The 12,930-nt window shown below is 35.6% G+C and overlaps 1 protein-coding gene across 10 annotated transcripts in view; it reads left to right on the top strand.

The window, feature by feature from the left end:
- Window positions 1-12,930, top strand: part of trdn (triadin) — a 65,377-nt gene that overhangs the window by 29,808 nt on the left and 22,639 nt on the right. For all 10 annotated transcript variants that reach the window (XM_053242071.1, XM_053242064.1, XM_053242067.1 and 7 more), the window contains 4 exons: window positions 717-743; window positions 3,070-4,323; window positions 6,090-6,200; window positions 9,566-9,643. In XM_053242071.1, the coding sequence (XP_053098046.1) occupies window positions 717-743; window positions 3,070-4,323; window positions 6,090-6,200; window positions 9,566-9,643 (1,470 nt within the window). The remainder of the gene's footprint in view (window positions 1-716; window positions 744-3,069; window positions 4,324-6,089; window positions 6,201-9,565; window positions 9,644-12,930) is intronic.

The raw sequence follows: 12,930 nt of genomic DNA on the forward strand, positions 1-12,930 counted from the left end.
ATTTGTATTTTGGTTATATGGTTATATATAGTTATTTAGCTATTTGGTCTGTATTTATCTGATAAAAACACAGCAAACAAGCAAATAAAAAGTCAATTAATTAATCAAGGAAACAAACAGACAATCCATTAATCAGTCAAACAAACAAGCAAACAAATAAATAGTGCTTCAGCAGCCAGTGCTTGGCCCCCTTATAGTCAGTGTTTAAAATAGAAATAGTGAGAAAATACAATTCATGTCACTCAGGTTTAGATACATTTCAAATTCAAACACTAATCTCTCATATTAGCAATAATTAATTTTTCCTTTGAGGGAAATTCACTACGCTTTCACAGTAACTTCAGAATGCCTTGAAATGCAACACTTTAAATTCACACCAAATGAATAAGCATGCCATAAAAACATGGCCCAGTCATCATGTAATCCTTTGAAAAAGGAGAAAATGTGAGGAAGTAAACTAATGAGCAAAGCAATTTATCATCTTTACATTTGCTGTAGGATTGTATTATACAAACATCACAGCAGAAGAAGGCTGGTGAAGATAAAATATACTGTATATGGCAGAGAGCAGTGCAGTGTAATGTGTGTGAAGGGAATGTCATTAGACTTAGCCTAAAATAACATATATTAAATGTTGTTTTACTCTCACTTGTTCAATCATACATTTTTATTAATAAATCCCAACATTAATGCAAGTTTTTTCCTCATTATTCCAGGAGAATTCCTACCAGCAAGAAAAAAAGGTTTGTGATTTATAAAAATAATAGACCTGCAAATCAAAAAGAGATCAAAAGGTGAAAGTATATTAATAAACACATGACATTTTTGTCTTTTCTGTTTTTCTCATGATTAACAAAATGAATGCATGTACCTTATTAGCACATTGGTGAGAAACTAATTAGCATTAAAGCAATGAGCATGTCACTCCATTATCCATTAACAGCTTTATGAGATGATCATTAAATCTTTGTGCTCGAAATACAGCTGTGACAGCACACACATCTAAAAACCTTTCAGCTCCAGCTAATTTAGTCGACATAATGAAGAGGGGAGTTTGTGAATACAGAGTAATCCTGCTTTTGTACTGTGTAGACATTTTCATTTAATTAAACCATCCTTTTTGCAAATGATGCTTTCATAGTTGCTAATGTTTGCTTTTCTTAATCACATTTAACCTCAACTTATACCACAGTGTTGAATTCTCGATTCTGATTGGTCAGGTGTTGATTAATTCTCTATAACAGCAACCCTGATGGTCGTTTCGGCTGTGCCCCCATGGTCAAAAAGTGCCCTAATGGCTGCTCTTCAAATTGAAAAAGCATGATGAAATACCCTTTAGGGTGCCTCTTAAGTAGATAATGTGATAAAGTGATATAGTGCTCAAAATGTGATGAAGTGCTCTAATGGCTGCCATTCACATGAAAAAACAAACAAAAAAAAACCTTCATGAAATGCCCTCTTGGTTTCTGCTACACTTGAAAAAACACAATGAAGCGCATTCTAAGGTGTCCCTACATGCAAGAAAACATGACAAAGTGCCCTCTAGGGTGCTCTTCCAGTAGAGAATATGTGATGAAATGCCCTATAGGGTTCCCATATTTGCAAAGAAACATGGTGAATTGCCCTCCAGGGTGCCCTTCCAGTGGAATATGTGTGATGCAGTGCCCTATAGGTTTCCCATACATGCAAAGAAATATGATAAAATGCTCTCTAGGGTGCCCTTCCAGTGGAAAATACATGATGCAATGCCCTATAGGGTTCCTTACATGTGAGAAAACATTATAAAGTGCCCTCTAGGGTGCCCTTCCAGTGGAGATTTTGTGATGCAGTGCCCTATAGGGTTCCCATATTTGCAAAGAAACATGGTGAAGTGCCCTCTAGGGTGCCCTTCCAGTGGCATACGTGTGATGCAGTGCCCTATAGTGCCCTTCCAGTGGAAAATACATGATGCCATGCCCTATAGGGTTCCCTACATGTGAGAAAACATGATAAAGTGCCTTCTAGGGTGCCCTATAGGGTTTCCCTATTTGCAAGGAAACACACATACTGCCCTAATGTGTGCCCTTCCAGTGGAGAAAATGAGGGATCACTGCTCTACAGGGTTCCTCTGCTTGATGAATTGCCCTCTAGGATGCCCTTCCTGTGGGAAAAAAATGAGATGAAATGCCCTCCAGGTGCCCCTTTAAAAAATGCCCTCTAAGGTTCCTCTATAGTAGAAAAAAAAAAAAAAAAACGATTTAATGCCCTGCAGGTGCTCTGTTTATTTTCTGTACAGATGTTCAGATAAAGAGTATGATGTGTCATTCATTAATGAACAAAAATTGTTAGCATTGAAAATTGCTGTGGTATAAGAGGAATAAAACACCTGATCATGTATTATTTTCCTTTAACAGCATGCCCCAATGTGTCTTATTCCTTATTTATAACACGGAATAATTTATATACATTTTGCATGTTTTCAAAGAATTTTATCCTTGGGATTCATGGAAAGAGGCTGCTATCATTATTTTAAGTGATCATGACTGATTTCCAACAGAGAAATTAATATGGTACACATATTAAATCCTAGCCTTTAAAATGAGCATTTTTGTCTACTTGTTGTTGGCTGATGGGTAATTATTTTTTTTATTTAAAAAAAAAAAAAAAAGAATCTACAGTTGATTGATTCTTAAGTTAAGCATCATGTAAACACCCACACAATTATTGTATTCTCATGGAAATGTGAAAAGCATGAACAGTCATTATTTAAAACGGCAGGTTTTCATTCTTCACCTCTGGATCATCACACTGAATGCAATAGCAGCTTATTTACACACTGAATTTTACCTAAAATGGTCAACAACGATGGAGCAGCTGCATGCATCTGTGTTAATCTCATTCAAAGCTTATGCAACATTCTGCAAGTTTAAGTTGGCGCACTTGCAAAAGCAGCTTCTGGACATCATTGTCAGTCTAATGCTTATTTTTAAAAAAAATCTGATTATAAATTCTTCCAAATTCAAAAGTTTTTTTTGTTTTGTACCTCATTTATTCTGATATTTGTTACCTAAGTGAGATAAACCACTTCAGTTGCAGCTCTGCAGGCGAAAGAAATCATTCAGAAGGAGGAGGACAAGAAGAAGCTGAAGGAAGAGGAAGAGGAGGATGAAGAACAGGAGGAGGAGGAAGAGGAAATTTCTGCAGTGGAGGAGACGGAGGAGAAAACAGAAGAAGATGAAGATGAAGAAGAGGAGGAAGAGGAAGCAGAAGATGTGGAGGAGGAGGAGGAGGAGGAAGCAGAAGATGATGATGATGAGGAGGAGGAGGAGGAGGAGAAGTTAGAGGAGGAGAAAGATGAAGAGGATGACGAAGAAGAGCAGGCTGATGCAAAGCCTGTCCGAGTTGAGGATGAGGATCAAGTCAAGGCAGAAAAAGAAAAAGAGAAAGAAGAGAAAAAAGCAAAGCCTACCAAAAAGCCTGAGGTAGACACAAAAGAAAAGAAGAAGAAGAAAAAAGAAGAAGAAAAAGAGGTAGTTGAGGAAGAGGAAGAAAAGGTGGAAGAAAAGGTAAAGCCTGAAGCAGGTGCAGAGGGGAAGGAAAAAGAAAAAAAGGAGAAAGAGAAGAAGAAAAAGAAAGAAAAAGAGTCAGAGGAGGAGGAGGAAAAGCCTGAAGTAGTTGATGTGAAGAAGAAAAAGAAAGAGGGAGCAGACAAACCAAAAGAGAAAAAAACAGAGGAAGTTGCTGAGGAACAGAAAGCAGCAGCAGACCAAACAGATGCAGAGACAGAAATAGACGTTGATGAAGACGTTGATGAAGATGTTGGAGAGGAGGATAAGGACGCTGACGAGATCTCTGAATTTGAAGAAGAGAAAAAAGCAGCAAAAGAACCTGCTGATGTGGCAACAAAACAAGAAGCAGCCGAACCTGCTGATGAAGCTGAAGAAGATAAAGAGGCAGACAAAGAAGAGGAAGTTGTCACTGATGATGTCACTCCTGCAGTTTCAGCTTCCTCTGAAGAACGCAAAGATGATAGTGATGAAGAAGAAAAAGAAGAAGAAGTAAAAGAAGAAGAAGAAGCACTTACAGCTCCAACAGCTGATGAAAAAGATGATGAATATGAAAAACCTGCTGAAGTCACTGAGGACAAAATAGCTGATGAAAAAGATGAGAAGGATGAGGAAGATCTCAAAGAAACAGCTAAAGTGGACACTGGAGAAGAGAGTGATGATGACCAAAAAGAAAAAGATGACCAAATTGAAGACAAGGTGGAAGAAGATGCTCTGAAGGCTGAGCAGGAAACCAGAGATGATACAATAATCGTTGCTGCAGCAACAATAGAAACTGGTAATGTTTCTGAAATATATGTTGATGATGATAAATTAATCAGAATAATTGTAGAGGGCAATAAACTCTGACAAAACTTGTGACAGCTCTTAGTTTAGTTGAGAATTGGCAAGCGGTTGCACAACTATTCATTTTTACTATCAACACTGTTCTCGCTAAGCTGTCCACATGCTTGGTCACATTCTTCTGATGATGCTTCCATGCAGAAAAAAATTAAATTCATGTAAAACACAGACACAAAAATGTGTTTGAGTAACTGACAGTTGACTGCAGAGCAATTTGGACCAGCTACAAGTATACTTGACTCTCATAACAGCTTTACGTCTTTCTTAGGAACAGAGATTGTCCCGCTGCCACCCAACCACAAATAACACTAGCTAGCTACATTCCCTGTGCACTTAGCAACAATCACCTGTAAAATCTCGTTAGTACAGCAGTGCTGCCTGGATTTGTCTTCCCAGGCTAGCCAGCTAATGCTAATGCCCAGACAGGGGCAGAGCAGCCACAATTTGCTGGGCTAATGGGATATTTCAGCTTAAATAGCAGAAGGGGCTGCTGAATAGAAATAGGTTTTGCTCAGCAAAAAATAAAAGAGGGAACATTGCTAGTCCAGTAATTCTAAAGAATAGTCAACTCCTGAGATAGACTCCAGGCTCCCCATGACCTTGTCTAGGATAAGCATCACAGAAATGGATGGATGGATGCTGTTCATGACAGAATTCACCATGCAAGGACTTTAATTTAATTTAAGTTTTATTTAGTTTTAAAGGATGACAAACTGTTGGAGTGGATGGGTTTGGTCAGAATTCCTTTCGAGTGGATAGAAGTAAAAAAATAAAACTACCCCATGCACACCGCTACACTTAAACATGAGAGTGCATGAAATATGTAAGTATTATCATTCCATTAAAAACTAAATTCCTTTAAAGCAAAATAACATAAAAAAGATTTCACTGCATAGTCTTACACCATGTGGAGAAATTGGCATCATCTAGTATGAATATAAATATTGTATGCCTCGCTAATGTTTTTTTTTTTTAGTCAGCTAGTTTATGCAACTCCTACAACTGGCTCAGCTCAGTGGCACTGTTGGCTAAGGACTTTTTTTTTTAAATAATAGAAATAGGCTGGCAATAGGGATGCAATTGAGAACACAATTGACAATGGATAAATATTTACACAGCAAATGGACCAGATGATCTGATGATCTTAATCGTGGCTAAAGACAAGCTAAAAACAATGAAACTGTAGATAAAAGACGGAGGAGCCTAAATTAGCTGAGAATACTTCTGAACAGATGGCATGGAAGGAGAGGAGGGAGTGATTAAAAAAAACGAGTAGGTAGGAGAAAGATTATGATAGTGGTGATGGTGGTGAGGCAGATGACTGTCCAAGCCAGACATACATATACACCATGTACAGTCTCTCTTTCAGAGAACGTTTCTAAGTAGAACCACTTCAATGCTAAAAACCCTATTTTCTCTTTCAAAGGGTTCCATGAGGATCCCATTTAAGAAGCTAAGAGCCCTTAATTATCCATCTTTTCCTGTTATTTAAAGATTTTTTTGTGGAACTGCTACCTTAAACAGTTTATTATTCAATATAAAAATGTCACGGTCTTCAAAACCTGGTACCAGATGCCATTTTCTAATAAAAAAAAAATCAAGATAATGCACCATTAGTTTTACTCCATGGCTGTTTTTGCTCTGTTGTTTCCATAAAAAGGAGTAATGCATTTTCTATCCACCGGCTTCTTGGGTTTATAGACACTGAAAAACTAGAGGAAGAGGAAGAGAAGGCAGTAAAGGAGGCTGAGGTGGAAAAAAAGGAAGAAGTAAAAGCTGACGATAAGGAAACATCAAAACCAGTGACTGAAGGTAAGTTATACAGACACAAGGGTAAATACTTTAAGTGAATATAATTAACCACAGCAAGACAAGCAACCTTGTCTAAGGTTGCCTTGTGAAATTAATGAAACAGTACATCAGTGTGACTTTGCAGGATATTTTAAGGATAAGTGAAAAATTAAAAAAATAATAATAATAATGATAAGAGGAAGATATCTGGAGATAAGTGAAGCATTACAGGTTTCATTGTGGTAATAAAAAAGAGGACGGGGTAAAAGGAAAAGTAACAGCTTTAGCTCTGACGGTTACAAAGCTCTGACACTGGAGACTCCTTACAAAAATGTGAAATAAACATCTCCTCACAGATAACTTCACTATATCAATCTTTTATGTGTATATTATTAGCTTTATAGTGAAACAAGTTTTCACATTATATCAGGCATAAACATCTGTTTCCTCAACAGCTTCTCCCTCCCTCTCTCTCTCTCTCTCTCTCTGTCTCTCTCTCTCTCTCTCTCTCTCTCAAAAATATGGCTTGTCATGTTACAGAGAAAATGCAAAGTGTAATGTCTTCTGTCTTGACCCAGAGGCTTTACCTCTGATTGTTACAATGTGCTGGCACTGGAGACTCCTTCCACAAATGCAAAATAATACCAGTGTAGCACAATGCCATTATCTGTATATGTATCTGTTAAGTGCTGGAAATGTTTGTATCTGTTTTTATATTTGGATTTAAATCAAAAGTGGGTGGAAGTTTCCTATTCCTATTCCTGAATATAGACTAGTTTTTTTTTGTGTATGTGTTTTTGAGTTGTAGGTGAAATGGGAATTTTGCTGAAATCTGGCAACCCTCTCTATGAGCTTCCTTGAGCCTTTCCTTAAAGCTGTTAAATGGCTTTCAAAAAATAATAATAAAAAGAATACTCTGCCTTTTTTTGCTCATATTGCGTACAATCCTCCTAAACAAACGTCTCCTTACAGAAAACCTCAGCACATCAAACAATAAATCAGGAATTTCCTGGTCCTGTTTTTGCTAAATGCTAATTCTTTTTTTTATATTTATGCTTTTTGTCAGTAGTGAAAATGGTCAAGCGTTTGCATATCTCCATTTTGTACTTCTTGTAAGACCTTATAACTAAAATTCCCCTTTTCACATAGAGATTAGAAAAGGCCAACATGTGGAACAGAATTAGACAGAACTCTACGGTCATGAAGCTAAGTTTAGCAGCAGAATGGCACACGTGATAACGCAGTATGTCTTCGAGGTGAACATGTCCATCTTCCAGCATTCATGTCTGTGTTCAGGAATTCACAATGTTTCTCTTCTGAAGCCAGAACTCCACATCGTGAGACGAAGCCAAATCCCGAGCTTCTTATGGCCATCTTCGATCAAAGATAGTATGAGTAATTGGTTTTAATGAGTCTTTAAACTGTAGTTGTTGACGATTTGCTATAGTGCTACAGCATTAGTCAACCAAAACTGCTTCTGAAGTCATTACACAACATAAAAGGCATACACTTTAATGCTCAGGAGCAACAGCTGCTATGAATATGCAAAATGTAAATGCCCCTGCTCCTACACACCCCTACTCCCTTCCCCTGGTAAAGGTTCATTCATTTAATCAAATCACAGGGCCATCATGTTTTATTCATTATTCTCGGTTAAAATGTTGTGATCTATAAACTATTTAGAATTATATGCCAACACTGGTGAATGCTGGAGTCTGATTCATCAGAAGGTGTTGATGAATTTTCTATAACAGCAGCTGCAAGGTTTGTTGTAATCCTCTTGTTTTAATACATTACTCTTTCTATAGTGACGACTACACCGGGACATGTAAGGTGCTCCTCATAAATGGATTTTAAAATGTTATATAGTAACGTTTTCTCTGAGGAGACGTTTATTTAGAGTTTTTTGGAAGGAGTCTCCAGTGTCAGCGCTTTGTAACAGTAAGAAATAAAGCTTGGAACTTTTTAAACACTGTGAAGTCTTTAGAGTTTCCTGGTAACATGACAAGCTTCAAGAAAGAGAAAAAAATAAAGAAGAAAAAGGCTTGTGAGGGAACAACTGTTTACGGACATTCCTCAGTGTTAAAAGTAGCATTAAAGGGATAAAAACTATGACAAGAAACTATGACAAATATATCAAATTGCTGCAGATAAAATGAATAAAGCACTTCAGATGTGTTTTTATTTATTTATTTATTTATTTATTTATTAAAGAAATTATTCAGCTCTCGGGTCTAACAGTAAGTCTACTTCACACATCATCTCACCACCCTGCCATTGATTATTTTCCAAAGACAGTATACCTGAAGTGTTTTATTCCTTACTTATTGTGTTTCATGGTGTAATAGTAATATTTAGCAGAGCTGACTTCATCTCCATTATCATCAAATTGCCTATGTTTGCATTACAATACAATATTGTACACAGAATATTTAATTACAGTTGATGTACAGTGCATTGTTTATTTTTCAGCAGCATTTCTGTGCATTTCAGTAACAGATTTTGCGTATTATAGTATTATTAAGTACAGTTGTGTAAGATGAACTAGAAAACGCAATAACAACTGAACAATGAACGCAGCACAAGTAGATAACATACAAAGTGTATAGACACACTTGGTATAAACAGAACAGAACAGAACAGACAAAATAGCTACAGATGATAACAATTATTTGAGACTGTGGTCAAGGTAGAGCTTGAGCAGGATTTAAAGAAAAGCAAGAAGCTAACAGAATGGTTTTGGGACATTGCCGATTAAATTCAGCCATCCATCCATCCAAACTTCAGCTCCACATTACAGCTCACCTCAGACAAACACTGGTAAAAAAAAAAATGAGTGTAGTTTACATGGGCCCTGCTCAGAAAACTCTGCACATACTGCTTATTTGATGAAAAGTGAAACTGCACTATATTTTATTTGTCTGATTGCTCCAGCTCCCGGCTTCGTCTCTTTTCCAACTTTTTTTTTTTTTCCTGCCAAAGTGCAATATGCCAAATTTCCTACATTTGCAGTAGTCTACAACTTTCATCAAAAGATTTCTCTCATGTCAATTTTACTTTCTATAAACGGTCCCTTTTGTAATTCTGTGCTCCCCAGAAAATTACACCTATAAGTGTGTCTGCTACCAATTGCCATTTTGGCTAGAGGAGGCTTAAAACACAACGACGCAGGCTCTGCTCGGGCTTTCTTTCATTCCTCTAGCGACACCGTGTTTGCACGTTTTGTTGAGATGCAAGCCGAAATGAAGCACTTTTCAAAGGCTATTTGAATCTGCAGCCTTGAACAACATTTACCAAAGAGCACTTTGAACATTAAATAAACAGTAGCAGCCTTTTATTACAACTTGAAATTAATCACACAATCTTTTATGTTTTTTTAATATCAGACAAACTCAAAACAGAGGCAAGAGAGGAGAAAGAAGAAGAAACCAAAAAACTGAAAACAGCAGCAGCTGAGAAAGAAGGTTAGTATTTGATTTAGCAGTACTCTTACAAGTACATTTTATTGATATATATATATAAATTATGTATAATTTATAAATGCATGTAGTTGAATTGAGTTTGTTTACACTGACAGTCACATGTTTTTACTACAGCGCTGCTGAATTCTCAATTCTGATTGGTCGGAAGGTTTTGATTCATTTTCTGTAACAGCAGCTCTGACTAGTAGTTCTGGCTGTAATTCAAATCACAAGCTTATATTAGTGTACTTATTTTAATATGTTATTGTTTCTATAGTAACAGCTAATTGACACAGACGTGTATAGCAGACACTCCATATAAACTAAGACTAATACTAAACAACAAAAAAGTGCTGTTAGTTAACCAAGAGGGTCAGAGTTAAGTTTTGATATTGCGACATTTGATGTTGTTTGTTTAACTTTTATGGAAGGAGTCTCCAGTGTCAGTGCTTTGTAACAGTCAGTTTTCCACCACAGATAAGTCTTCAGAGCAAAATAAACTACGCGTTCCAGTTTCTCAGTAATATAAGCATCATTAAATGTAAATATAAATGTCAGGCCACATCACATAACCCCATCATTGATTATTTTCCTATAACAGCACGCCCTCAGGTGTCTTATTCCTTTCTTAATCACCATCAATGCCACAAAGAAAACAAAAAGGCACAGACTAGGAACTAAATTAAGGAAACATTTTTAACTAGTGCTTTGTATTTTAATGCCTTATTAATTAGAAAGATTCAGTTCATCTAATTAATTTCCTAATTTGACTCCAAATTAGTGTGATTAAGTCTGTGAATACAAGACTAATAGACACTACTGACACTACTGAATCTCAGTACTGACAAGCACTTAACCCTTAAGACCCTTAACCCTTACCTGCTCAGCTCAACTGTAAGGCACTTTGGATAAAAGCATCTGCCAAGGGAGCAAATGTAAATGTAAATATTAATATAAATATAAATGCATTAATAAGACAAATATATAGTATGTACCTAATTAGAGTGATCAAGACCTAGGCTTTTCCCAAACAGATCTAGATTGTTTCTAATAAAGTAAAAAGTTTCTAATAAAGTTAAAAGTTGCAAACATTTGCCACATTGCTTACAATTTTGTGCAAAGTACCCTATTTTTTTTTTTTAAATTAAATTTGGTCTTATTTTGTCTTTTTGTTTATGTGATGTCTTCTGCATAATTGTAAAAGATCCATTTTTCTACATTTACAAATGTTTTTTTTTTTTTTTTATGTTTTTGGGATGTCTGTTTGTCTGTTTCTCCGAGATTCTCGTTAGCATGGTCAAGGTCACACCAAGGACAAATGTAAATAGATATTAATAACAAGAAGGATTATATTGGTGGTGGACACCACTGGCATCAAGTTCTACTTGCTTACATAATAATAATAATAATAATAATAATAATAATAATAATAATACCAACTTACAGAAGCATTTGTATATCAGTAAAGAAATAACGTATTACATAATAGACCACTAAAAAAAATAATGAAGGTTATTAGGTTTTAGCTGCAAAAACTGAAAGTGTGTGACAGTCAGAGTCTTCAGAAGAACTGTATCAGTGTAGAAAAACATATCAGCTAATTTCTTTATAAAGCTGCAGGAAGTGTACCTGAGACTACTGATGCACTTTTATCATCAGTGTCTCACACACTACAGACTTTATTTACTGCTCTTTACTGTCTTGCTCCCAAATTTAATTTATAAATCAATAAACTCTATCTATCAATGATAGATTTCTTTATATAGAAAATGCTTAATTATGTATTATGTATTTGTTTATATAGAAAGTGTTATTATGATCATGTAGATTTCACACTTTAATCTCGGTGAGAAAATTACAGAATGTCAGTTTTCATGTTTTCATTTTTATGAGGGAAAGAGTTACTACAGAATATTACACACACACACACACACACACACATATATATATATATATATGTCATCTATTCTTGGTTTGGTACCAAAAACCAAGTTGGTGTAACACAGCTTAATCTTTTGAATTGTTTTCTAAATCCATTCCTGCTATAGTCAATCTCGGAAGTATTGGCACCTTTCGAAAGAATCGGCAGCAATCACTATGAAATAAAGATCACATACAATTAGAATTTTCTGCTCAAACAACTGGAGAAAATGGTTCCTTTTTATCTCACATAAATCATATCACTTTCATAACTTTCAAATATTCTTTTGAAATAATCGTGTATTATCCCCCCCCCCAAAAAAAAAAGTTGCAAAAGTATTGTATTTATTTTACTGTATTCGTTTTCATGAGTTGGTGAGTCAATTTTTTATTTTTATTTTTAGTTTTTAATCAAATAATAAAAAGTACTCTACCAAATGTCACTGGGAGAAGGCAAGAGTGAACATGCTGGTTTAATAATGCAAATCCAATATTCTGCCTCCAGGCTGAAAGATATCAAAAACGACATTAGACATACAGCAGTCAAATTAAATCTCGTCAAAAATCTCTGAAAGCTTGTAAACGGGGCTGCACATCAGATTATTATTATTACAAATGAATATAGATATGTAATGCTCTTTCATATACGCATATTTTGGAGAATAATCAAATGACCCCATTCATCTCCTGTTATCTATTTTACAGCCATAAATCTTCCTCTCTGTAATGATACGGTCCCTTTTCTGATGGGATGGCGTTCAATCACGAAGTGTCGCATTAGCTCTGACAAATTTAAGCAATCCAAACCTTTAATAAAGCTGTCACATTTGTGCTGTGACTTACATCCACTTTTGGAAATTGATTTTAGTCGTGTGATTTATGAGCGCAAAAACCGATTGCCTTAGCTTTTTATGACACAAGTGCAATTTATGATACCTGTGGCTTCAGTTTCATAAAACAAATGTGATTTGATTATTATCAGCATGTGCCTGGTGAAGTATAAAAATCATTTGAGCTTTTTATCTGCGATTATATGAAACATTTATACTATGGAATCCTTTAAAATCTGGTATACAACAGTGAGGTTGAATTATCAAAATGTTACTGAAAATGTTGATTAATTTTCTATAAATTCAGCTCGGGCAATAGTTTCGCTGCATGACAAATCACAGGTTTATATTAATGCACTTATTCTAATACCTTATCATTTCTATAGTCACAGTTTACACAGGGATTAGTATAGCAGATGCACCATGTAAATGGATTTTAAAAACAATTTTCTCTGAGTAGAAGTTTATTGACGTTTTAGAGATATTACATTTTTGGAAGCAGTCTTCAGTGTCAGTTCTCTGTAAAAGTCTGTAACTTTC

The sequence above is a fragment of the Pangasianodon hypophthalmus genome, chromosome 19 (assembly GCF_027358585.1).
Source record: "Pangasianodon hypophthalmus isolate fPanHyp1 chromosome 19, fPanHyp1.pri, whole genome shotgun sequence".
NCBI lineage: Eukaryota > Metazoa > Chordata > Actinopteri > Siluriformes > Pangasiidae > Pangasianodon > Pangasianodon hypophthalmus.